Below are 24,401 nucleotides of genomic sequence, written 5' to 3'. Positions count from 1 at the left end.
CATCTTGGGCACCACCACCACCACAGCTCTTTATTCCCACCTCCGCTGCAGTTAATTCAACCACTTCTACTGGGCCACTTCAGCAAACTTTCAGGAACCTTGTTCTGACTAGTGGGAAGAATGTGGAGCTCTAGAGCTCCCAAGAAAGCTGGTGGAGGTGGAGATCCCCCAGGGGAGGAATGCTCATCTAGTCAGTCTCTCACAAGTTCAATGAGAACAACACTAAGATTCAGGCAAGATTACTCAAATTAACTTGAGAGACCAGATTTTTGAAGCAAGGTAGAAACTAGTACTTTTATAATTACTGCCACCCACAGTGAGCACATCAAGAGAAACAGGAACCACTTTTATCTTCCACCAAACTCCTGCAGGTTGTAAAAGCAGTACAGGGAGCAGTAAGAGCCTCAGAATGTATGTGTATTTGGGAGTGGGGTGGTGAAGGGAAGGTGGATAGGACTCCAGAAGAGCTGTGAGTATGGAAATGTCATGTCTCAATTATCTGAAGCAAGAGTCTGATAATTAGGATATAAAGGAGTGCAGCTGGAGAAGTCGGAAAGAATTTCAAACCATGATATAGTTTCTGGCTTTTCCTTGCCAGGATGAACAGGCCTCACTAAGGGAAGGTGGGAAGCGATCTGGCTTCTCAGACCATGGCCTTATTTTATTGCTCTTGCCTCCACTAAAACTGGTGAGGACATTGATGGCTAGGCAGGGGCTGCATTCTGTCCTTTAAGAGTCTCCAAAGGACAAAAGGTGAGCTGGAGAAACTGACTATAGACTGGGATGGTAGGGAGGGAAGGGCAGGGGTTAGAGAGTGAAGCTGGTGGTGGGGTGATGGCAGGGGCTGGGAATGTGTGTGGCAGGTATTATGGGGGCAGAGTGGTAAGTCCTGGGCTGAGGCTTAGGGGCCAGGCTGCCCAAATCGGCAGCTGTAGAGGGAGCATAATATGTGGAAATGGCACTACCAGCAACCAGGCCTATGGGCCAGGGACTGAAGTAGTTCCAGATCCTTTCAGGTGGGATATGCTTTTATTGACTAGGCTAGACCAGACAGTCAGAAAGTAGTCTTCCTAGGGGCTTTACCATTGGACGGCTGTTTCCCCTACCTGTTAACTTCAGTATGCGGGAGCTAGGCCATTGTATCCTATTTTGTTCTATACACTGGGTCTAGATAGTCTTTATCACATGATTCATGAACATACACCGTGCATCCCTGGAGCCCCCCTGATGTGACAAAAGGTGAGCTACTACTCCATAAGTCTCCAGCATGCCTGTGGGAGCCCTTCTTTATTGGGAAATAAATACAGAGTCAAACAGGTGGGCCAGCCAACATCTGTAGTTCTGGGGGCCAAGAGGAAGGCATCTGACTTGCTCAGAATTCAGATCTCCATGAGCTGGTCATTCCCCACGATCACCTCATTTACTCGTTTGGCTACAAAAGAAAAGAAAAAGGTTGTTTGAGAACTGTCAGCAAAAGATATCATTTTAAACTCAATTACTTCTAATTCTGTGTTCGTAAACATTCATTCCTCTCCTATGTGGCTCTGCTCTTGAGAAGCTCTTGGGAATACAACTTGCCAAGGGGACTATCGGAGAGATAGCATCTTTCCACACAGCAGGAGGGACTGATTCTATACACCTGGCTCTAAGGGAGACTTCACACAGGAGGGTACTGGAGTGGGGTTTACAGGATGAATAGAGGTTTTTCAGGCAGTGTATCCAAGGGAAAGCATTCCAGGCTATTAGAACAATATGAGCAGAAACATAAAGATGTATGAAAGAAAATCATGAAATACTGTGCTGTGGCCTGGGGATAGAGAATAGGGGGAAAGAGCAAGGAGAAATGAGACTAAATGGTTGAATGGAGATATCCAAAGACAAAAGGGAGATGTCTCATATGTAAAATTAAAATAATAGCACTAACTATGTAGGGTTGTTGTGAGGAATCAATGAGTTAACAAATCACTGAGTGCTCAATAAATAGTGGCCATTATTACTTTCATAAAGTCCAAACCCATATGACCTTCCATGACCTGATTCTGTTATTTATTTATTTATTTATTTAAAAAAATCCCCCCCCCCCTTTATTGAATTTAGAGAGAGAGGAAGGGAGAGGGAGAGAGAGAAAGAAACACTGATGAGAGAGAACACTGATTGGCCGCCTCCTGCATGCCCTCCACTGGGGATCTGGCCCACAAGCTGGGCCCGTGTCCTGACCAGGAATTGAGCTGGCGACCTCTTGGTGCATGGGTCGATGCTCAACCACTGAGCTACACTGGCCGCACCATGACCTGACTTTTGCCTACCTCTTTAGCTCCATCTTCTACCATTCTCCACTTGTACCTAAAGCCATACCATTTTACAGCTCTAGACCTCAGCACATACTATTCCAACCTGCCATTTCCCCCCATCACACTCTTACCCTAAATGCCCTAATCAAGCACCTCCACTATGTGATTGATGCCTTCCCTTCTGAACTGTCCTGTTTCTGCTTTGTGAAAACACCCTACCTAATACCTATCTCTATCTCTACATCATTTCACTCTCCTCTACTACACTGTAAGAGGGCAGGGGCAGTGTATTTATAGTCATACCCCAGTGTCTAGCACAGCTACTGGCACATGAAAGTTTTCAGAGATTTGTGGTAATGACAAGGATAGGGTATGGTTATTTAAGTGGAGAGCTAAAGTTGAAAGGAGGTGAAGGTGAGTAAAGAAGTTCAGGAAATTATTAAGTTGAGGCATTGGGTGGTTCACTGATGAATATGTTTAAGTTGTCTAAGATGTTCTGAAAAAAAGAGGGAGGGAAGAGCAATACTCTGAACCTTCAATATGTTAGGGAAGTGCCCTGGAAGCTGATCAGTGATGTGACGAAAGGTAAGAAGAGGGTTAGCTTTCAAGGAATAAGAACTATAGAAAGGAGGAAGGGAACCAATGGTCTGAAAGGGATAGGGGGAACCAGGGGCACACTGTCTATTTCTTGCCTATAGATATGGGGCAGCTGCAGGAGACAGGAGAGTTTTTCAATCTTCTATTGGCTCGGACAGAAAAGGCTAACCAGCTGGCTGAATATACATTCTTTCTGGGCTGGCTTCCCATGGCCTCTAAAGGTGTAATACTTTTCTTGTCACACTTGGGGGCTTGAGTGTGACCCTAATAGGTAAGGCAGAAACTTTGGCTTTCCTGAGGCTCTACTTCAGCCTCAGCAAAATGAAGATCCTTAATGATGGGCCCAAATCTGATAATGGGAGATGTTTGGGTGTGTTCATATGGCCCATGGCTAGAGCCTCCTTCTGCTTTGCCACCAGAAAGGGTGTTTCTGATGGAAGCTTTGGAGACCTTGAGATTTCAGACATGTCTTCTGTTCTGCTCACCTTTCTAGCTTTGCTTCTTGCTACATCTCCCCTGTACCCCATATTCTAGATTTTCCAATGATTTGCAGTTTCCAACATATCAGATTGGGTTTTTTTTTTTTTTTTTGCCTTCATATGCTTGCTTACATGGTTCCCTTTTACTTGAGAGGTTCTTCCCTTTTGTATATTTGGCAAATAGCCAACATTTCCAAGATTTAGTCTTAGTTCCTTCCTTTAAGATGGTGTTCTTGCCCCTTGTGCCAAAAACTGAGCAATTTTTTTATGCCCTTAATTAACCCTAGTAGTCTTCTACCATGATACCTGTGAAATTTTACTGTATTTATTTCTTTACTCATCTGTCTTTCTTTTTTTGGTACGTGCCCCTAGCGAAAACTGAACCCTAGACTCTCTGGTCCGCAGGCCGATGCTCCAACCACTGAGCCAAACCGGCCAGGGCTCATCTGTCTCACTGTGAGCAGCTGGACAGCACCCCCTAGAGCCTAGAATATAGTAGGCAGTAACTCTTTGTTGAATGTGTGGGTGTTTGGGGCGGGGTTAAGTGAGAGTACAGATGCAGGAATAAAAGCATGTATAGAAGAGGAGGCCTCCAATCTTCTTCTTAAAGAGAATGTAACTGACTCATCTGGTGCAGCAGAGCAACAGTGCGTGGGGATCCAGAATCCTCGGGACTATTTCTCTAACTTTCTCCAGTGTGAAGAGAAACCTAGGTCTAGGTCTTTCACAAAGTTTGCTGTTGTGGCACCGCATTGGACAGAGGCAATCTCATGTGAAAAGGATAGGAAAGAAGGGAAGAAAAGGTGACAATGTAGGACAAGAAAGAGCTTCTGAGTCATAAAGACTTGAATTCTAACCCTGGTCAGTTTGGCTCAGCGGTTGGAATGTTGGCCCGTGGACTGAAGAGTCATGGGTTTGATTCTTGGTCAAGGGCACATACCTTGGTTGTGGGTTGGATCCCCCCCCCGGTTGTGAGGGAGGCAACCAATTGATGTTTCTCTTTTTCTCCCTCCCTCCCACTCTATCTGAAAAATAATCAATGGAAAAATATCCTCGGGTGAGGATTTAAAAAAAAAAAAAAGACCTGAATTCTAATTTGACTTTGAGCAAACTATTCCACGTCATTGGGCTTTAGTTTCCTCACAAAGTTGTGGGGATTCAGTAAGATAACTGATGTAAAGAGTCAGCGTAGTGCTTTGATAAGTATTAAACAGAAAGCACAGAATGGGGACTTCTGGTCAAGATGGCGGGTAGGTAAATGCAATATCGTGTCCTCCCACAACCACATTAAAGTTACAACTAAACTACAGAACAACCATCATTTAAAACTGCCTGAAATCAAGCTGAATGGAAGTCCTACAACTACAGAATTAAAGCAGCAGCCACATCGAGACTGGTAGGAGGGGCGGAGGCGAGACAGGCTGGTCCCACAACCACGTGTGGAGGATAAAAATCAGGAGGGTACTTTGGCTGGGAAAGTCCTCCCTGAGGACTGAGGGGTCTCTGTCCCACACTAGGCGCCCTGCTCAGGGTTCCAGTGCCAGGAAGAGAAGTCCCCATCACTTCTGGCTGGAAAAACCAGTGGGAACTGAGGCTCAGGGAGGCTGAAGCGGCTGGAGCCCCAGGCAGCTCCTTAAAGGGCCCGCGCACGGACTTATCGGACTCTCCCCCTCTCAGCTTGGAGGGGAGGCAGCTTGAGGGGCACCAGAGACATACAGGGAAGAACTGAGCTGTTTGGCATTGGAGCGAGGGCTGGAGAGGGGGCTTTCTCCGGGTCAAACGTGCAGTCAGAAGCCTTTGTTCCTTTGGTGAACCCTGCCCCGGGGCAGCCGCCATATCTGGGACTCCAGCAACCTGGGCCCACATTGGTTGTCCCACCCTGGTGATTCCCTGAGGCCCCGCCCCACCCAAGCTGTTGCCAGTTGCTTAACCATAGGATTTGCCTGTCTTGGATCCTGCTTCAGGTTTTCCTAATTCTTTCAAACAAGCAGCATCTGGTCTCAGCTAGCCCCATACCTCTCATTAAGTAATACATAGAAACAAAATGAGGAGACAAAGAAACAGGTCCCAAATGAAAGAACAGAACAAAACTCCAGGAAAAGAACTAAGCAAAATGGAGATAAGCAACCTAACAGATGCTGAGTTCAAAATACTGCTTATAAGGATGCTCAATGAACTTAGTGAGAACCTCAGCGAACTTAGTGAGGGCCTTAAGAGCATAAAAAAGGACCAGTGAGAAATGAAGGAAGCGCTAACTGAAATAAAGAATAATTTACACAGATTCAATAGTAGAATAGGTAAAGCCAAGAAGCAAACCACTGAATTGGAATATAAGGTAGCAAAAAACACCCAATCAGAACAGCAAAAAGAAAAAATCCAAAAAAATGAGGATAGCGTAAGGAGCCTCTGGGACAACTTCAAGTGTGACAACATTCGCATCTTGGGGGTGCCAGAAGGAGAAGAGAGAGAACAAGAAATCAAAAACCTATTTGAAACAATAATGGCAGAAAGCTTCCCTAATTCGGTGAAGGAAACAGACATACAAGTCCAGGAAGCACAGAGAGTCCCAAACAAGATGAACCCCAAGAGGCCCACACCAAGACACATCATCATCAAAACGCAAAAGGTTCAAGACAAGGAGAGAATCTTAAAAGCAGCAAGAGAAAAGCAGTTAGTTACCTACAAGGGAGTTCCCATAAGAGATTTCTCAAAAGAAACTTTGCAGGCCAGAAGGGAGTGGCAAGAAATATTCAGAGTGATGAAAAGCAAGAACCTACAACCAAGATTACTCTATCTTGCAAAGCTGTCATTTAGAATCGATGGCCATATATAGAGTTTCCCAGACAAGAAAAAGTTAAAGGAGTTCATTACCACCAAACCGTTATTATATGAAATGATGAAGGGTCTTCTTGAAGAAAAAGATAAAATATATGAACAAACAAAATGGCAATGAATACATATTTATCGACAATTGAATCTACAAACAAAATGAACAGGCAGAACAGAAACAATCTCATAGATACAGAGAACATTTTGTTGGTTGCCAGATGGGAGGGGGGTTGGGGAAATGGGTGAAAATGGTGAAGGGATTAAGAAGTACAAATTGGTTGCTAGACTGACAAACCTCAAAAGGAAGGGGGTTGGGGGGGTGGGAAGAAATAAACCAAAGAACTTATAGGCATAACCAATGGACACAGACAACTGTGGGAAAAGGCAGGAGGGGGTCGGAAGTAGGGAGGAGGGGGTCAATGGGGGAAAAATGAGGAACATCTGTAATACATTCAACAATAAAGATAAAAAAAAGAAAGCACAGAATGGGGCTGGGTCTGGTCTGAGTACTCCTGCCCTCCTGGGAGGTGCTCCTTTTTACACTTCATAGCCATCTGCTTCCTTCAGTGATAGGAATGGGGAGGAGGCCCAGACAGTGCTCAGGCTGCCAAATTCCCTAGGGCTGGACTAGTCCTGGAGTGTGAATGTCAATCAGACTCCACCCTTGAGATAAGACTGACCAGAAAAGAACAAACAAAATGCTGCTCTGGCTAGCTTCCCAGGGCACTTCGAAAAGCTCTACTTTACCCTTTATCCCCCTGTAGCAGCGGTTCTTAACCTGTGGGTTGCCAAAGACCATTGGAAAACACATATTTCTGATGGTCTTAGGAACCCAGACACCGCTCCTCTGTCTGTCTCCAGGTGGGTCTGCACACATGCAGATACGCCCACATACAACATGAGGAACTGTATTGGTCACGGCATTAGGAAGGTTGAGAACCACTGCTCTATAGTCATGAGTCAGCCTCATTGGCTCATATCCAGACTCTGACATTTGCTCTTCCTTCTCTTCTTAGTCTCCACGGATACTGGACTGTTCTGAAGACAGTGCCATTTCTCCCTCCCCCTCCTTTTTTTCTTTATTGAGTTTAGAGAGAGAGGAAATGAGAGGGAGAAAGAGACAGAAACATCGATGAGAGAGAACACTGATTGGCCGCCTCCTGCATGCCCCCCATTGGGGATTTGGCTCACAACCTGGGCATGTGCCCTGACTAGGAATTGAACCTGTGACCTCTTAGTGCATGGGTTGACACTAAACCACTGAGCCACACCAGTCGGGTTATAGAGTAAACTCTTAAAAACAACGAAAGGAAGCTGCTCCTGGTTCCAGGAGGGACTGAAAAGAAGAAAGCATTAGGGAATATTCCTTCTTTTTGTTGAGCAGGAGATAGTGCACAAAGACAAAGAGGCAGGAAGGAGGTGGAAGAAATGTTGTGTGGGGGTCACAAACCCAAATGGAAGAGAACAAAGGACAGAGAAATACAATGAAGAGACAGGGAGGGGACAGGATAACAAAGCAGCTCCACAGACTAGCTGAACAGCTGCTTTTGAAACTGTGGGGACCCCTTCCAAGGCCTTCCATGGAGTCAGAGAAAAGGCTGGGGGTTCTAAATCCTATTTTAAAGAAACTACCAATAGCCCTTAGCTGCTCAAAAAACAAGTTGTTCACCCTGGCCGGTTTGGCTCAGCGGTTAGAGCATAGCCCTGTGGTCTGGAGAGACCCGGGTTCAGTTCCCGCTAAGGGCACGTACCTCGGTTGCAGTTTGTCCCTGGCCTTGGTTGGGTTGTGTGGGTGGCAACCGCTTGATGTGTCCCTTTCACATCGATGTTTCTCTCTCTCTCTCCCTCCCACTCTATCTGAACAAAATATCGAAAAATGTCCTCGAGTGAGGATAAAAAAACACCACAAAATAAACAAGTTTCTCTGCAATTTCAGGGTAGGCCTCAGTGAGCTCATAGGTTGAGCAGGAGGAAAGAGCTAAGACCTGCGGTTCCTGCAGATCACAAAGAGTTTGGATACAGAGGCCAAATACATTTTTCCTACTGGTCTAGGAAAGATGGACTAAAAGGAGAAATGGAGTATCACTGATCAAATTCTGCTGGGCAAGCCAGGAGTGTCTTCTTCCTTTGGTCTTTTTAAAGGCTATTTGGGCCCGGCTGGTGTGGCTCAGTGGTTGAGTGTTGGTTGACCCATGCATTCCAGGAGGGCAGTGCCATTCATGCTTCTGGTGCTGGAGTTTCAGTTGGTGTCCCAGCCCTCTCACCTAGACTCATACCCTCAGCTTGTATGTGATCACAGCAGAAGATACCAATAGCTAGGGCACTGCAGCTGACCAACACTCCTGCTCAAAAGTTTTCTGGTGAGACACTGGGTGTAGTCTGTCTGCCAGTAACCGAACTAAAAATACCAGCCTTCCTTGCAGCTAGGGTGTGGGCATGACATTGGCTTGACCTATCAGGTGCAGCCACCCCAAACCTTGGGCTTGGAACTAGTGATACAAAGAAGTAGGAACCAGATAGCATCCACTTTGGGGTTGCTCAACAGAAAAGCAGTGCAAACTATTCCAGTGTTCAGTGAGATGGCAGCAGTGTCTACGCCAGAATGGTTTGGGGTATAAATCTTGGCTGTACCCATTTTCTAAGCTTAATTCTGCAGCCATTATAGCACTGTGAGCTAGTATCTTTTCAATGAATTCTTTTTTTTAATCCTTACCCAAAAATATGTTTTTCTATTGATTTTTAAAGGAGGGGGAGGAGAGAGAAAGAGAGAAACATCAATGTGAGAAACATTGATTGGTCGCTTCCCATACATGCTCCAACTGGGGATCGAACCCATAACCTAGGTATGTGACCTGACAGGGAATAAAACCCACAGTATTTTGGTGTATGGGATGATGCTCCAACCAGCTGGGCCACTCGGCTGGGGCATTCAATGAATTCTGTATCAGCTTAAATCAGAGTTAGTTTATGATGCTTATAACAAAGAACCTTATTGGTAAACTAGTGACACACAGGAAAGGCTTCTCAGAAATGACAATTCCCACACATAGAGGAAGAAAGTGCTTGAAATGTGAAAAGAAAGACAGTGAGGAGAGTTGCATCCAGTCTCAAGAGGAGAAATAAGAGCGAGGGATGGTTTCACACCAAGGCTACATCTCCCTAGTTCAGTTATCAGTGTTGCATATGGTTCTTTTATTAGCATAAGTTTAGAAAAAAGCAAGGAGAGATCTCATGATAATTGCAACCATCTCACACATGCCTTTCTGGGAGCCCTTTCTGCCCTGAAATCCCACAAATTATGCTATATGGATCCAAGATGGATTCATTTATCTTCTACCCTCTACCCCCTCCTAAATATCTACTATAAATCAGGACCTGCTCTGAGAGCTAGGGATATATATTGGAATAAGTCAATCTTTGGCCTTGAGGATCTCAGTCTAGTAAGGAAGGTAGATTCATAGATAACTGCCATAACTTGTGAAAGTACTTTAATAAACATATTGACAAAGTGCAGGGGTGCAGAGGAGGAAGGAATGCTTGGTTTGGCTGTAAGGAGTCAGGGGAAGAGTCAGGGAAGGTTCCATAGAGAAGAAAACACTTGGGCAAAGTCTTCAAGAAAGAAATTCCAGAGCGGGTACATGTGCAAAGGCAGGGGGAGGCACAGCAGCATGGTGTATATGTGAACTCTAAGTCCCTTGGTATGCTCTAGAAGTTGTGTGTATTCCTCACTACATTTAATTGTATTTAATTCTCATAAAAACCCTCCAAGATAGGTATTATTGTCTCAATTTTTCTAGCTTTGAAAATCTGAGGCCTAAAGATTAAACATTTAACCTGGTGCACATCCACTGAGTTGCATAGCTGAGATCTGAACCAACATCTGTTTGGTTCTAAAGCTCAAAAGGGAGGTATGTGACTTTATAAAGGGAAAGGGGAAAAACAGTAAAGAAGGCCTTTATTTATTGGGGGGAAGGAAAATGATGTGGCTTCTACCAATACAGAAGTGGTGGGCTTATTCCTTCAGCAACTCCCTTACCCCACCCAATTTTAGGTTTAGGAATAATCTCAAAAGGGATTAGCTATTCTTACTGATCTTAAGCTTTGTCTAATTTTTGGCTAAAACCATTCAGCTAAATTATGGACCATTCAAATTTTCCCAGCCCAGCAGGTAAACACTAATGTTTGTTATGTCTCTCAAGCACTATATACTCTTTCTACAGCTTTAGAGCAGAGAGAGCCAACAGTACAGCTCATACCATCACCTCTAAGTGGTTGAGAATTGCTCTGAGTTTATCGTTTTTGAAGAAGCTGCTAACCTTCTTCCATGTTAGGAATCTGTGGGACTACTTCCCTTAAATATCAGGTCAGACAAAGTGCTCAGGGACTTCAGGAGGCCAGAGCCTTTGTTGGATTATTGGCCCTTCTCTCTAATGTCCAAGAGTCCTCGTAAACTATTAGTGCTAATTAGGGCCATTCCATCTTTTTGATATGTTTTAAATTTTTTGATAGTAAGGATGCATACATATATGAGCTTAACTATAAGAAAAATTCCTAAAATGGAACTGTTTAGTCAAATTAAAAAAATTTGACAATGATGTCAACCCCCCTGCAAGAATAGCTTCATCGGTTTATGTTCTCACCTGCGGTATGCATGTGCTTGTTCCCCAATCCTTACCAGCACTGAGCATTATCTGTGCTATTGTGATAGGTAAAAAGTGGCATCTGTGATTGTAATTTGGGTTTTGTTTACCTCTGGCTTCAATCCTCTGGCCACTTCCAATTAGGCAGTCCTTGATGTCTGCTCCCTTCTCGATCACAGCATTGTTGCAAATGACACTGCCCTGGATGTTGCTTCTGTAACATAACACAGTGCTAAGTTATGAAGTGCTTACGTCTCTCATCACCATCCTCACCACTGTGGGCTGTCCAGTTAATGGCTACAGGCCAGGAGTTATTACTAGAAGACAGAATGGCTCAGCTGGATCAAGGGAGGACCTGGCTTTAGGGAAGTCCGATTTGGATATCCTCACAATGATCTTCTCTCTAAAAGCCTGAAAAGAGCAGACACTCTGACTTCAGTTCTTTAGGCACCCCAGACCTAAATTCCACCCAATCTTTCCTCTTTTATTTGGGGGTGGAAGCTGGCACTGGGCCCTGGGCTGACCCATCCCTCCCACTTCTCATCTGGGAATATATACAAAATTTCATTTGTAGCTCAGATCCCATGAATCTTTCTAGGAGATCAGCTGTGGAAATAATTGGTGCCCCACAGCTCTCATTACAGACTGGTTAAAACCATACTCATTTAGGAATAAAAGAATGTTTTCAAACCAGACCCATGTCACCTAAAGGACTACTGCATACCCTAAAGCCACACCCTCAAGAGTAGCACCGATTGCTCTTAACATTTAAATATGTTTAAAGAGCATCTTCCTGCTCCTGAAGTCTGGTGGGTGAGAGAAAAGGTCTTTTTGAAAATCTTTGCTAGCATGGGTCCGGTGTGGCTCAGTGGTTGAGCACTGACCCATGCACCAAGAGGTCACCAGTCTGATTCCTGGTCAGGGCACATCCCCAGGTTGTGGGCCCAATCCCCAGTTAGGAGCATGTAGGAGTTGGCCAGTTGATGTTCTCTCTCATTGATGTTTCTATCTCTCTTCCCGTGTCCCTTCCTCTCTCTCTAAAAATCAATTAAAAAAAAAAATCTTCGCCCTGGCTGGTTTGGCTTAGAGGTTAGAGCATCAGCCTGCAGTCCAGAGAGACCCGGGTTCAGTTCCCACTAAGGGCATGTACCTTGGGTGCAGTTTGACCCCGGCACTGGTTGGGTTGTGCAGGAGGCAGCCACTCGATGTGTCCCTTTCACATTGACATTTTTCTTTCTCTCTCGCTTCCTCTTTCTCCCTCCCACTTTATCTGAACAAAAAATGGAAAAATGCCCTTGGGTGAGGATTAAAAAAAAAAAAAATCTTCACTAGCATTCATTGCATAACTACTTTATTCCAGGTACTATATTAAAACTCTATGTATATTATAGGAGTGACTTACAAATCTAGCTATTTCATCAGAAAAATCACCTGGGCAGTGTTAAAAATAGCAAACAAAAACACTCTCAATGTCCCAGCTTCCATTAATCATTTTGGTAGGTCCAGGATGAAGGGCCTTATATATTTAATTAGGAAAAAAACCCCACTAAACTTCCTAGATGATTGTGGGAGTATCATTTTTACCTCAGATGTAGTAAAAATAACCCCATTCTGTAGATAAGGCAATAGAGAAGTTAAACCATTTTCACAAAACCACATAACTGTCCAATAGCAGGTCCAAATCTAGGTCTACCTGACACCAGAATCCATACTAACCATAATGCCATAGAAAGAAATTAAGGGGAGAAAAGACGGGAGGAAGCCAGCCTGGAACTGCTGAGTTGCTTTCCTGAGCCAAGATGGCTCTGGAAGGAGTTGTGTCTTAAAAAGTGAATATTCAGCCATGGCCGGTTTGGCTCAGCGGTTGGAGTGTCGACCTGCGGTCCTGAGAGACCCGGGTTCGGTTCCCGCTAAGGGCACGTACTTCGGTTGCAGTTTGTCCCCGGCCCTGGTTGGTCGTGTGGTGGCAGCCACTCGATGTGTCCCTTTCACATCGATGTTTCTCTCTCTCTATCTCTTCCTCTCTCTCCCTCCCACTCTATCTGTACAAAAAATGGAAAAATGTCCTCGGGTGAGGATAAAAAAAAAAAAAAAAAAGTGAATATTCAATACCCTAAAGGGTCAAGGGCAGCCCTGGCCAGTTTTGCTCAGCGGTTAGAGCATTGGCCCATGAGAGAGAGTCCCGGGTTTGGTTCCCGCTAAGGGCATGTATCTTGGTTGCAGTTTGTCCCCGGCCCCAGTTGGGGTTGTGTGGGTGGCAACCAGTCGATGTGTTTCTCTCACATCGATATTTCTCTCTCTCTTCCTCCCTCTTTTCCTCTCTCTCCCTCCCGCTCTATCTGAAGATAAATGCAGGGAAAAAAAAAAAAGAGTCAAGGGCAGCTGGAGGGGAGGAGGTGAGTAAGAAGGGTGTGAACATCCATTTAAACAAAACAAACAAAAACCAAACACCAGCTAAGAAAAAATCTCCACATAACCTAGGAGACATGGAGAATGAAGAAGAGATATTCCAAAAACTGAAACTAAAGATGCACAGGCCATTAAAAAAAGATTCTCCCAAATGCCAAAACGTTAGTAAAACAAACAAAAAACAAAACAAAAACCTAACACTTTATGGCATTCCAGAATCTTCTTTATATCTATTCTTCTTCAAGCCTATCAGAAAGTAGTAAAAGGCCAAAGCCACAACACCTCTGTGGTATGGGCTAGAGATGGGCAGAGACAGTATTAGTTTGTTGTTTTTTTATTGGCTTAAACTCAGGATACACTCACTGGCCAGATATTAAGGGATCTTCCAAAACTTTCCAACTTGTCCTCTGCTTTAGACCGAGCAGCCCAGTCAGAAGTTAGAGTGGTTCCTGCTCCTTGGGGAAAATTTTCCCAAGAAGAATAGTAATGAAGTATAGAAAGCCTCAGATACACAGGATTCTGGGACACAGCAGGCTTGCAATTGGCTACTAGTTTGTCACAGAAAAGTCTCTTCTCTTTTTCCAAGGTGGAAGTAGAGAGATGCTTCCTGCTCAGTAGTTTTAAGAGCCTATGAAAGCATGTTCTAGAGCTAGGCAAGAGGTAAACATCGTCAGCAGACAAAAAACAGCCAACAGAAACTCAAGCAGCCACAATTAGAGACTACTAACAGCCATTTTGGAAGCTGGGTTATAAGTGGGACCATTTCTGAAGGAAGGAGGCTGGAATGTCTGAGGTCAGAGTCCTACAGCAATGCATAGCCTGAGTTCTTATGTTTCACAGGTGTGATTGAGGTCTCAGAACCTCCCACATTGCTTTTCTCATCTAGTTTGTGTAACACCCTCTGAGACACATAAACTAGTACTGTGGAGTCTGCAGATGTGAAAGGGAAAAAGTGGGCTGATTGATGGGAAGCTGGGGGCTCTCCTGAGGCTTTTGGTTAGTGGACCTGTGGAAGGCTTTGAGATGAACACCTGACAAAATGCTCAGTGAGTGTGAAACTCTTCTCTACCACTTGCTTCTTCAGTTGTTCCCCATTATCATGCTGCGGTCCTCCATTAGCAAGGCAGAGAGGTACTTTGGAAAAATTTCAAGTCAATATACCCTTCCCTCTGTCCAGAAAGAAATCCAAGATTAAGGATTTTACTGGAAGTGTGTATAGGGGAAGGACAGATACTACTGTAGAAACAAGCCATCTCCAGGTTGCCAATCCACAGTAATGACTTTGCTTTTTCTGCTCAGTGCTTAAAGCGGGAGGGGAGGTAGCTTCCTATATAACTCAAGAAAAGAACTGGCCCCAATGCCTGAACTACAGTTTTTGCATCTAGTTTTAACCTTCAACTGGGTACTAAGGACTCTGCTGTGCTAATGTCTGATTGTGTTCTCTAAGAAGCTACTCAGAGATGGTCAAGATGAATGGGTTTTGGTCCTCATATCTCTTTGGTGAGGTTAAATTTTTTTTTAAACATTTTTTTAAAATTTGATTTTTTTTTTTTTATCCTCACCGAGGACATTTTTCCGGTTCAGATAGAGTGGGAGGGAGCGAGAGGAAGGGAGAGAGAGAGAGAGAGAAACATCGACGTGAAAGGGACACATCGAGTGGCTGCCACCCGCACGACCAACCAGGGCCGGGGACAAACTGCAACCAAAGTACGTGCCCTTAGCGGGAACCGAACCCGGGTCTCTCCGGACCGCAGGCCAACGCTCTAACCGCTGAGCCAAACCGGCCAGGGCTAAAATTTGATTTTTTAGAGAGAGAAGAAGGGAGGGAAAGATAGAAACATCGATGTGAGAGAAACATCGATCAATTGCCCTCCACCAGGGACCAAGCCTGCAACCTGGGCATGTGCCCTGACCGGGAATCAAACCGGTACCTCTCAGTCCATGGAACGATGCTCAATCCACTGAGCCACACTGGGTAGTGGTGGTGTTAAATTTTAAGCAAAGCTGTACGTCTTGGTAAAGTACCCTGCAAACCCTAATGCTTCAATGGAGAGGAGGCCATGAGAAAACAGAGGTCTACGATAAGATTACTGTTTGGCCAGGCACACCACGCCATACATTATGGCATACAACCTGAGGAAGAAACTCTAGCAAGTGTTCAGAGTGTCAGCATGTACCTGGGTTGCAGGTGTGGGAGGTTGCAGGTTTGATCTCTGGCCCTGGTCAGGGCAGGTGTGGGAGGCAACCAATTGATGTGTCTTACATTGGTTTCTCTCTCTCTCTCTCTCCCCCTCTTCTTCCCTCCCTCCTTCCACTCTAAAAATCAGTGGAAATAACTGGTGGTCTTCAAATATGTCAATGGCATGAAAGTCAAGGAAAGACTGAAGAACTGTTCCAGTGATGAGGACACGCTAAGGAAACATGACAACTAAATGGGACCCTGTTACTGTGGGAATGAAATTAGGACAATCGGTGGAAACAAGGAGTACAAAAGTAGTAATGGCCCTGGCCGGTTTGGCTCAGCGGTTAGAGCGTCGGCCTGCGGTCCTGAGAGACCCGGGTTCGGTTCCCACTAAGGGCATGTACCTCGGTTGCAGTTTGTCCCCGGCCCTGGTCGGTTGTGCGGGTGGCAGCCACTTGATGTGTCCCTTTCACATCGATGTTTCTCTCTTTCTCTCTGTTCCTCTCTCTCCACCCCCACTCTACCTGAACAAAAAATGGAAAAATGTCCTCGGGTGAGGATTAAAAAAAAAAAAAAAAAAAAAAGTAGTAATGAATTAATGTTAATTTCCTGATTTTGATGGTTATATTGTAGTTTTGTTGGAGAAATTCCTTGTTTGTAGGAAATACACACTAAAATGTTAAGGTGTGAAAAAAATTTTGTGTACTGAACTTGCAATTTGTAACTTTGAGATAATTTTTAAATCAATATATATTTGTTTTCAAAAGCGCCCCCCCCGCCCCCCAAAATCAGTGGAAAAAATATCCTGGAGAGGATTAACAAAAACAAACAAACAAAAAGCCACGAGGAAGAAGCCCTGACTTGGGAAGCAAGAGTGCCTCCAAATTCTTACTCCTCTTCTGGACTTCCTTCAGTTTATTCCAGGAGGAAAGGGAACTCACATAAATCGAATGTCTGACACATCTTGATTACACAAACCAACTTTATATTTATTATGTAACTTAATCATTTTAGCAAACCTATAAAAATTCTAATTTTTACAGAGAAAATTGAGGCTTACAGAGGTTAAGCAATGTGTCCAAGCCTATACAGTGGTGACTCTCCATTGTGTCATGGGCTTCTGCCTCGGCTATTGACTCGGCAGTATCTGGCGAAGAGCCATGAAACTTCTCAGTAACTCTGAGGACAAGCAGTTCTCTGGAGACTAGTTAGCAGGCTTTCTAAATTTACTCATAACCTTTTCTAGGCTTGTGACTAAATATCTGACTCACTACTTCAGCCTAAAGATTATGGCTGAGTCATCCATATCTTCCCAGATGCCAGAGCCTCCTAACCTTAGCCCAGCAAATTTTTTTTTAATCTTCACCCGAGGATATGTTTTTCTAAAAATTGATTTTAGAGGAAGGGGAAGGGGGAGAGAAAGACAGAGAGAGACAGAGAGAAACATTGATGTAAGAGAGAAACATCAATCAGTTGCCACCCTGTACCCACCCTGTCCGGGGATCAATCCCACAACCTTTTGGTGTATGGGACGATGCTCCAACCAATTGAGCCACCTTGCCAGAGCCCAGTAATTTTCAACCTTTTCATCTCATGGCACACGTAAAATAATTACTAAAATTCTGTGGTACACCAAAAAATATATTTTTTGCAGATCTGACAAAAAAAAAGGTATAATTTTGATTGATTTACAAAAATAAAAAGCAGTAATAATCTACCCTTTTTGCTCCAAAGTGACTTTTAAAAAAATCTGGTGCCTATACTTGTATATAAGGATTTCTGGTACCAAAAATTAACCAACCAGATCTGGAGTGGATCAGTGGATAGAGCATTGGCCCACGCACCAAAGGGTATTGGGTTCACTTCCCAGTCAAGGGCATGTACCTGGATTGCAGATTTGATCTCTAGCCTGGGTTGAGGCTTGTATGGGAGGCTACCAATCAATATGTCTCTCTCACATCAATGTTTCTCTCTTGCTCTTTCTTTCCCTCACTCCCTTCCTTTCACTCTCTCTAAAAATCAATGGAAAAAATATCCTTAGGTGAGGATTAACAAATTGTCAAATCAGATGCAACCTTATTATGTGACATGCCCAATAAGATACAACTCTATTATATGACCTATATATTTATGATTCAAGATAGGGCATTTGCACCTCACGGCTATGGTTGTGCTGCATGTGCCCCAACTGGGGCTGGGGATCAAATCTGCAACCCAGGTAAGTGCCCTTGACCGGGAATCAAACCCGAGACCCTCTGGTATGAGGGCCTATGCTCTAACCACTGAGCCATGCTAGCCAGGGCTGTTGTCATTTTTTTATTTGACAATCTAAGGAAAAAGAGGTCAGTGCCCCTGACTAAATAGTCAGGTATTGCATGTTTTAAAAATTCTTGCTGCGCCCTGGCCGGTTTGGTTCAGCGGTTAGAGCGTCGGCCTGCGGTCCTGAGAGACCCGGGTTCGGTTCCCGCTAAGGGCGCGTACCTCGGGTTGCAGTTTGTCCCTGGCCCTGGTCGGTTGTGCGGGTGGCAGCCACTCGATGTGTCCCTTCACATCGATGTTTCTCTCTCTCTCTCTCTGTTCCTCTCTCTCCCTCCCACTCTACCTGAACAAAAAAAAAATTCTTGCTGCACACCAGTTAAAAATTGCTGCTCTAGATGAAGAACCATGTATTATTTTTAATGAAATATTTCAGGCATAGAAAGTCTAGAAAATATAAAAAACACCTGTGTATCCACCAACCAGCTCAAGAAACAAACACTACAGCCTGCTGTGCATCTTTCTTTGGTCACATTTCCCTCTGTCTCCCACCAGAAGTAACCACTATTTGACTCTGATATTTACTGTTCTTAAGCACTTTTACTACATGTTAGTAGACAATATACAGTATTATTTTGCTTATTTCAAACTTTTATATAAATACTACCATTCTCTATGATCCTTCTGCAACTTGCTTTCCCCTTCTTTAACATCGTATTTGTGAATTTATCCAGGTTAATTCATGTAATGAGATACAATACTTGAAGAAATATCTCGCCTTCTCCCTGTCTCTGGTCACTCCTGCTCTTGGGTCCTCTAGATTAAAGTGTACTGGCTCCAGTGAGAGGCTGAAAAATTCCTCCTTGTAGTTCGGTGTGCCTCCCTTCACTATATAAAGGTGTAGTAATGAGAAATGTCTCCCTGCTAAGAAATCTAAGTCCTTATATATCCTTAGAAGGGCTTGGGGAAAATTAAAGTAAAGATGTAATGAATGACCTTAAAGAATTAAGCTGTAGCCCTGGCCGGTTTGGCTCAGGGGTTAGAGCATTGGCCTGTGGTCCAGAAAGACCCAGGTTCGGTTCCCGCTAAGGGCATGTACCTCGGTTGCAGTTTGTCCCCAGCCCTGGCTGGGTTGTGCGGGTGGCAGTCATCCTCACCCGAGGATATGTTTAGAGAAAGGGAAGGAGAGAGGAAGGGGGCGGGGGGAGATCGACAGAGACAGAAACAGAGAGTAAGAGAGAAAGATCGATTGGCTGCCCCCCATACAAGCCTCGACTAGGGATTGAACCCACAATCTAAGTATGTGCCCTGACTAGGAATCAAACCTGCAGCTCTAAGGTGTATGTTCCAACCAACTGAATCATCTGGTCAGGGTGGATATGATCTAAATTTTATTCTGTCTGGCAGATATTCTTTAGTCTGTGTATGGGTATGTGGCAGTTATCTAGTTTTTTTTTTTAATATGTTTTTACTGATTTTTTAGAGAGAGAGAGGAAAAGAGAGAAAAATATAAACAGTGATGTGAGAGAGAAACATCAATTGGCTGCCTCCTGCATGTCTCCTACTGGGGACTGAGCCCACAACCTGGGCATGTGCCCTGACTGGAAATCAAATCGGGACTTCTCAGTCCATGGGATGATGCTCAATCCACTGAACCGCACTGGCCGGGCAGTTATCTAGTTTTTATTTTCATTTTGTTGAGTTTCAAGGAGTGAAGTACTCACTCTAAGATTTTTTTCTAGAAGTAGACAGAGGTCTCTTGACAGATACTCAGCCAATTATAGTACAGGGGTTTAAATCAGGGATCTCTATTTTTCATTCAGTAAATACTTATATAGTATCTAGTAAATAAAATGTACAGTATTAGCAGTTAAGGAATACAAATACATATGAGAAGTATTTCTGTATTCAAGGAATGTATAGTCTTTTTCTTGTTGTTGTTGTTAATCCTCACCAGAGGATATTTTTTTCCCATTGATTTTTAGAGAAAGTGAAAGAGAGGGAAAAAGAAAAAAAGAGGGAAGGAACGGGGAGAGAGTGAGAGAAACATCAATGTGAGAGAGACAGATTGACTGGCTACCTCCTGCCCGTGCATGGACCAGGGTGGAGATAGAACCTGCAACCCAGGTACGTGCCTTGACCAGGAATCGAACCCGGTTGACGCTCTAACCACTAAGTCACACTGGCCAGGGCAAGGAATGTATAGTCTTATTGAGGAAAAAAGAAAGGTGCAATAAGCGCCATGTGAGCATAAGTAAAGTGTTATGGGCGCACACACAGGGAACACAGAAGTGGGGAAAATTATTTCTGGCGAGGACAATTTGAGAAGGCTTCATGTAGGAGCTAGAATATGTATTGGACCTTGGAAGATGGGTAGGATTTTTACAGGCAAAGAGCTCTACAGAGAGGTAATTCAGGCAGAATGAATGTCAGGAATAAAGGGTAGTAGAAAAGTAAGAGACCCAGTGGGCAGGGCAGTCAGTTGAGAGTAGTTGAAGAGAACATTCAGGGTAACAATGAACAGCATCATCATCTTGTTTGGCTCTGAGGACTGTACTTGCTGCTTGCAGAAAGCATAAGAAATCTAGGTGAAAACCTGGTTTCCTGGCCTGCCTACATGTGAAAGTGCTACTCTAGACTGCATTCACCTTGGACTAGGAGGAAATGCAGGAGAGGTTGCTCAGCACTACAAGGCCAAAGATACAGAACACAGGACTGACAGTGAAGTTTTCACTAGACTTTGGATTGCTGAACATCAGCTGTCATATAAATTAGAAGTGGTAGAAAATGAGGAGGACAGGCAGGAGCCGTCTCTGCATAGTCTCGCCTATACCTTCCCCAAGGTGGTCCTATTAGCATAACTTAAGCCCTAAGGACCTAGGGCAGGTGTCCAAGTCACTGTCCAGAAAGCCTCAGCATCTCACCACTGCTGATAGAGACAAGCAAACCAAGAATATGAGAAAATCCCTTTGGACAAATTCATGTTCCTATTCTACTACTTAGCCTAGATGTAATAGCAGCAGAATAATCAAGTCTAACATGACTGAAATTTAATTACCTTTACCAAATTTACCATAAGTAATTAAAACTGTCCTGGCCGGTTTTGCTCAGCAGTTAGAGCGTCGGCCTGCGGTCCAGAGAGACCCGGGTTCGGTTCCCACTAAGGGCATGTACTTCAGTTGCAGTTTGTCCCTGGCCCTGGTTGGGTTGTGTGGGTGGCAACCACTCGATGTGTCCCTTTCATGTCGATGTTTCTCTCCCTCTCTCTTCCTCTCTCTCCCTCCCACTCTATCTGAAAAAATGTCCTCGGGTGAGGATAAAACAAAACAAAAAACAAAAAACAAAGTAAGTAATTAAAACTAAATGACCTGAAAATAATGGGAAAAACTTCATATGGGATTCAGGACGTCTGATCTTATCATCAGGAGTTAACATGCAGGGTTGGGCCTTCCTGGTCATTAACTGCATATAGGTCATAGATTTACCTCAAAGTTTTTAGTTGGAAAAATAGCAGCAGCCACCATCTGAACCTTTATTGTTTCCCCAGCTAAAAACCTTATTAGGCCATCCAAGATTATACCTCTTCCAAAATAGTAATTGACTCTGGGATATTATGCTAGGCCTTTTCCATGAACTTCTCTCATATAAATCAGGCTGGAGTTTTAGTCTTGATTTTCTCACCAAGTCTCTTCATGTCAACTCAGGACATTAACATTGGACTTTACGAAGGTGCTACAGAGCTGTTCTTCTTCTGCTCACCCACAGGAAGGGAGAGAGAGGTTGCTAATTAGAGTAAATGGGAAAGTTATGGCACTGTCTTCCCTGGAAGGTCTAAGGTAAGATGAGACAGAGTGGAAGTCACAAAGCCTCATGAACTACTCTGGAACCAGGTGATCAAATGGATAAAGGCAAGTGTAGTTCTGGTTTTCAAGAGAATGGTGAAGTCTGTCATTCTCACACAGGAAATTAGACTGGGACATAGAGTAGCAAGGGTGTAAAAGAAAAAAAGTCTGGAATGCCACAATTTATATATCTGTAAAAATGCAGGAGTTAAGCTGGATGACTTCTAAGGCCCCATCTCACTCTAACATTCTAGGACTCAGTATTGGAGTTAGATTGAGAAACCTTGAAGTTCAAACTTTATTCTGTGAAGATAATGGAGACTTCAAAAGTTGTTTAATAGAACAGGGATATGACTAGAGATATCCTTTAGGAAGATAATGCTGGCAACATATGAAATGAGATAAAGTAATGATGATGATGATGATAAAATAATAGCTAACATTCTATGTGCCATGCACTGTTTCAAGTGTTTTTTGTCTGTTAACTCATTTAGTAATCCTAATAAACCTGTGAGTAGCTCAGTTTTTGCCATTTATTTTAAAATGGTTATTTATTTATTTATCCTCACCCGAGGATATGTTTCCATTTTTTGTTTAGATAGAGTAGGAGGGAGAAAGAGAGAAACATCGACGTGAAAGGGACACATCGAGTGGTTGCCACCCACACAACCCAACCAGGGCCGGGGACAAACTGCAACCGAGGTATGTGCCCTTAGCGGGAACCGAACCCGGGTCTCTCTGGACCACAGGCCAACGCTCTAACTGCTGAGCCAAACTGGCCAGGGCTAAAGTGGTTATTGGTAGTTATGTAGTTATTGGCAGTTTCTTCTATTTTAAAAATATTTTTTAATTTGATTTCAGAGAGAAGAAGGAAGAGGGATCGAAACAGCGATGAGAGAGAAACATCAGTTGCCTACCTCCTGCATACCCCCATTGGGGATCAAACCCACAACCAGGGTATGTGCCCTGACTGGGAATTGAACCCACCATCTTTCAGTGTATGGGACGATGTTCTAATCAGCTAAGCCACACTGACCAGGGTGCCATTTTATTCTTTAAAACTATGTTCCTCTTTTTAAAAATTTCTTCTTTTTATAGACTTTTTTAAAAACATTTTTTATAATACTGGTTTGGTGGTAATAAACTCCTTTAGCTTTTTCTTGTCTAGAAGCTCTTTATTTCACCTTCAATTTTAAATGCTAGCCTTGCCTGAAATGCTTCTGTTGAGAAATCAGCTGACAGTTGTGTGTGTGTGTGTGTGAATCCTCACTGGAGAATATTTTTCCTTTGGTGTTTAGATAGAGTGGAAAGGAGAGAAGGCGAGAGAGAGGGGGAGAGAAACACTGATGTGAGAAAGACATGGATTGGTTGCCTTCTGCAGGACCCCGACCAGGGCTGGGGATCAAACCTGCAACCCAGGTACATGCCCTTGACCGGGAATCAAACCCAAGACCCTTTGGTCCTTGGGACAATGCTTTAACCTCTACGCTAAACCGGTCAGAGCTATGCTTGCTTTTTTTTTTTTTTTTTTTTTATCCTCACCGGAGGACATTTTTCCATCTTTTGCTCAGGTAGAGTGGGAGGGAGAGAGAGGAAGAGAGGAGAGAAACATCGACGTGAAAGGGACACATCGAGTGGCTGCCACCTGCACAACCGACCAGGGCCGGGGACAAACTGCAACCGAGGTACGCGCCCCTAGCGGGAACCGAACCCGGGTCTCTCAGGACCGCAGGCCGACGCTCTAACCGCTGAGCCAAACCGGCCGGGGCTATGCTTGCTTTTTATACAAGAAAAAACCTGAGGTCCATACAAAGGAAGAATCCTATTAAACATTATTCAAGTTTTCTTACTCTAAGTACAGGCTATTAATAAACCAAGATTTTAGAACACTATGGGATCTCAAAATGGGGGAATATTCTCTATAATTAATAACAGAGACGTTCTTCCTCAAAAATAGTACGTGACTTATATGTCCACACTCCTAAGGCCTCTGCCTTCTTCAGGGCTGCTCTAGATACTGAGATAAGAGAAGGTGATCTTAGATATTGGTACAGTGTCATTCCAGCATTACCAGTGCTCACTATTGAGGCCACCCCATCAAGCAGGATATCAAAGCAAGAGAGGGCAGTTTCTTCCAGAACCAATTATCATAAGTGTTAGAAGGACGCTGGAAATACTTTCAGAGACCATTTCATTATGGAACCAAAACTAAGATCTCAAAGGGCCTAGGAACTATTCCTTTCTTGATCCTTTTCCCTTTCTTCTCTTCCCCAAGCTAAGCCCTTTCCTAGGATGTACTGGTCCCCAAAGCCTCTGAGAGGTACCAGGGGCCTTGTCTCAAGTGGGCACATACCCTTCCTCCACGGTGACTGAGTTCATGAGAAGGCAATTGGTGATAGTCACTCTATCTCTTATGACACAGGATGAACCAATGACCGAGTGTTTAATGGATGACTTCTCTCCAACCTGTGTATCTGGCCCGATGAGGCAGTCAACTCCAACCTGAAAAAGGCAAATATAAAAACTTGTCCATTCATCTTAGCCAAATGCAAACTAACCCCCCAGATTCCTTGAGCTGGGGTCTAATAGGATATTTTCCCAGAGACACTTCAGCAAGAAAAACCATCATCAGTATTTCTCAGAGCCACAAGGTCAGATAATACCTCTGAGACCAACTCAAACTTACACACTTACGCACTTACGTATAGAGATATACTCTCTTGAAGACAGTGCTCAGATAGGGGTAAGAAGAGGGAGAGAAATGGAAAGTTCCTGTGTCTGAGTCCTAGGACTATAATGGGCCTTTCCTATAGGGTTTGTGTAGCTGGGGTCAGCACCTATCCAAGCAGATTCTAGAGTACCTGGGCTAGAAGGTG

At 44.0% G+C, this 24,401-nt stretch overlaps 1 protein-coding gene across 1 annotated transcript in view; it reads right to left on the bottom strand.

Annotated features, from left to right (window-relative positions):
- Positions 1–1,268: 1,268 nt before the first annotated feature.
- EIF2B3 (eukaryotic translation initiation factor 2B subunit gamma) overlaps positions 1,269–24,401 on the bottom strand; it is a 124,641-nt gene continuing 101,508 nt past the window's right edge. Inside the window, exons 11-13 of the mRNA XM_036255447.1 lie at positions 23,879–24,027; positions 10,947–11,050; positions 1,269–1,432 (exon numbers count right to left, since the gene is read on the bottom strand). Of these exons, the coding sequence (XP_036111340.1) occupies positions 1,380–1,432; positions 10,947–11,050; positions 23,879–24,027 (306 nt within the window). The 3' untranslated portion in view covers positions 1,269–1,379. The remainder of the gene's footprint in view (positions 1,433–10,946; positions 11,051–23,878; positions 24,028–24,401) is intronic.

The sequence above is a fragment of the Molossus molossus genome, unplaced genomic scaffold (assembly GCF_014108415.1).
Source record: "Molossus molossus isolate mMolMol1 unplaced genomic scaffold, mMolMol1.p scaffold_m16_p_12, whole genome shotgun sequence".
In the NCBI taxonomy this organism is placed as follows: Eukaryota; Metazoa; Chordata; class Mammalia; order Chiroptera; family Molossidae; genus Molossus; species Molossus molossus.
This window is presented reverse-complemented; position numbering and strand designations above follow the sequence as displayed.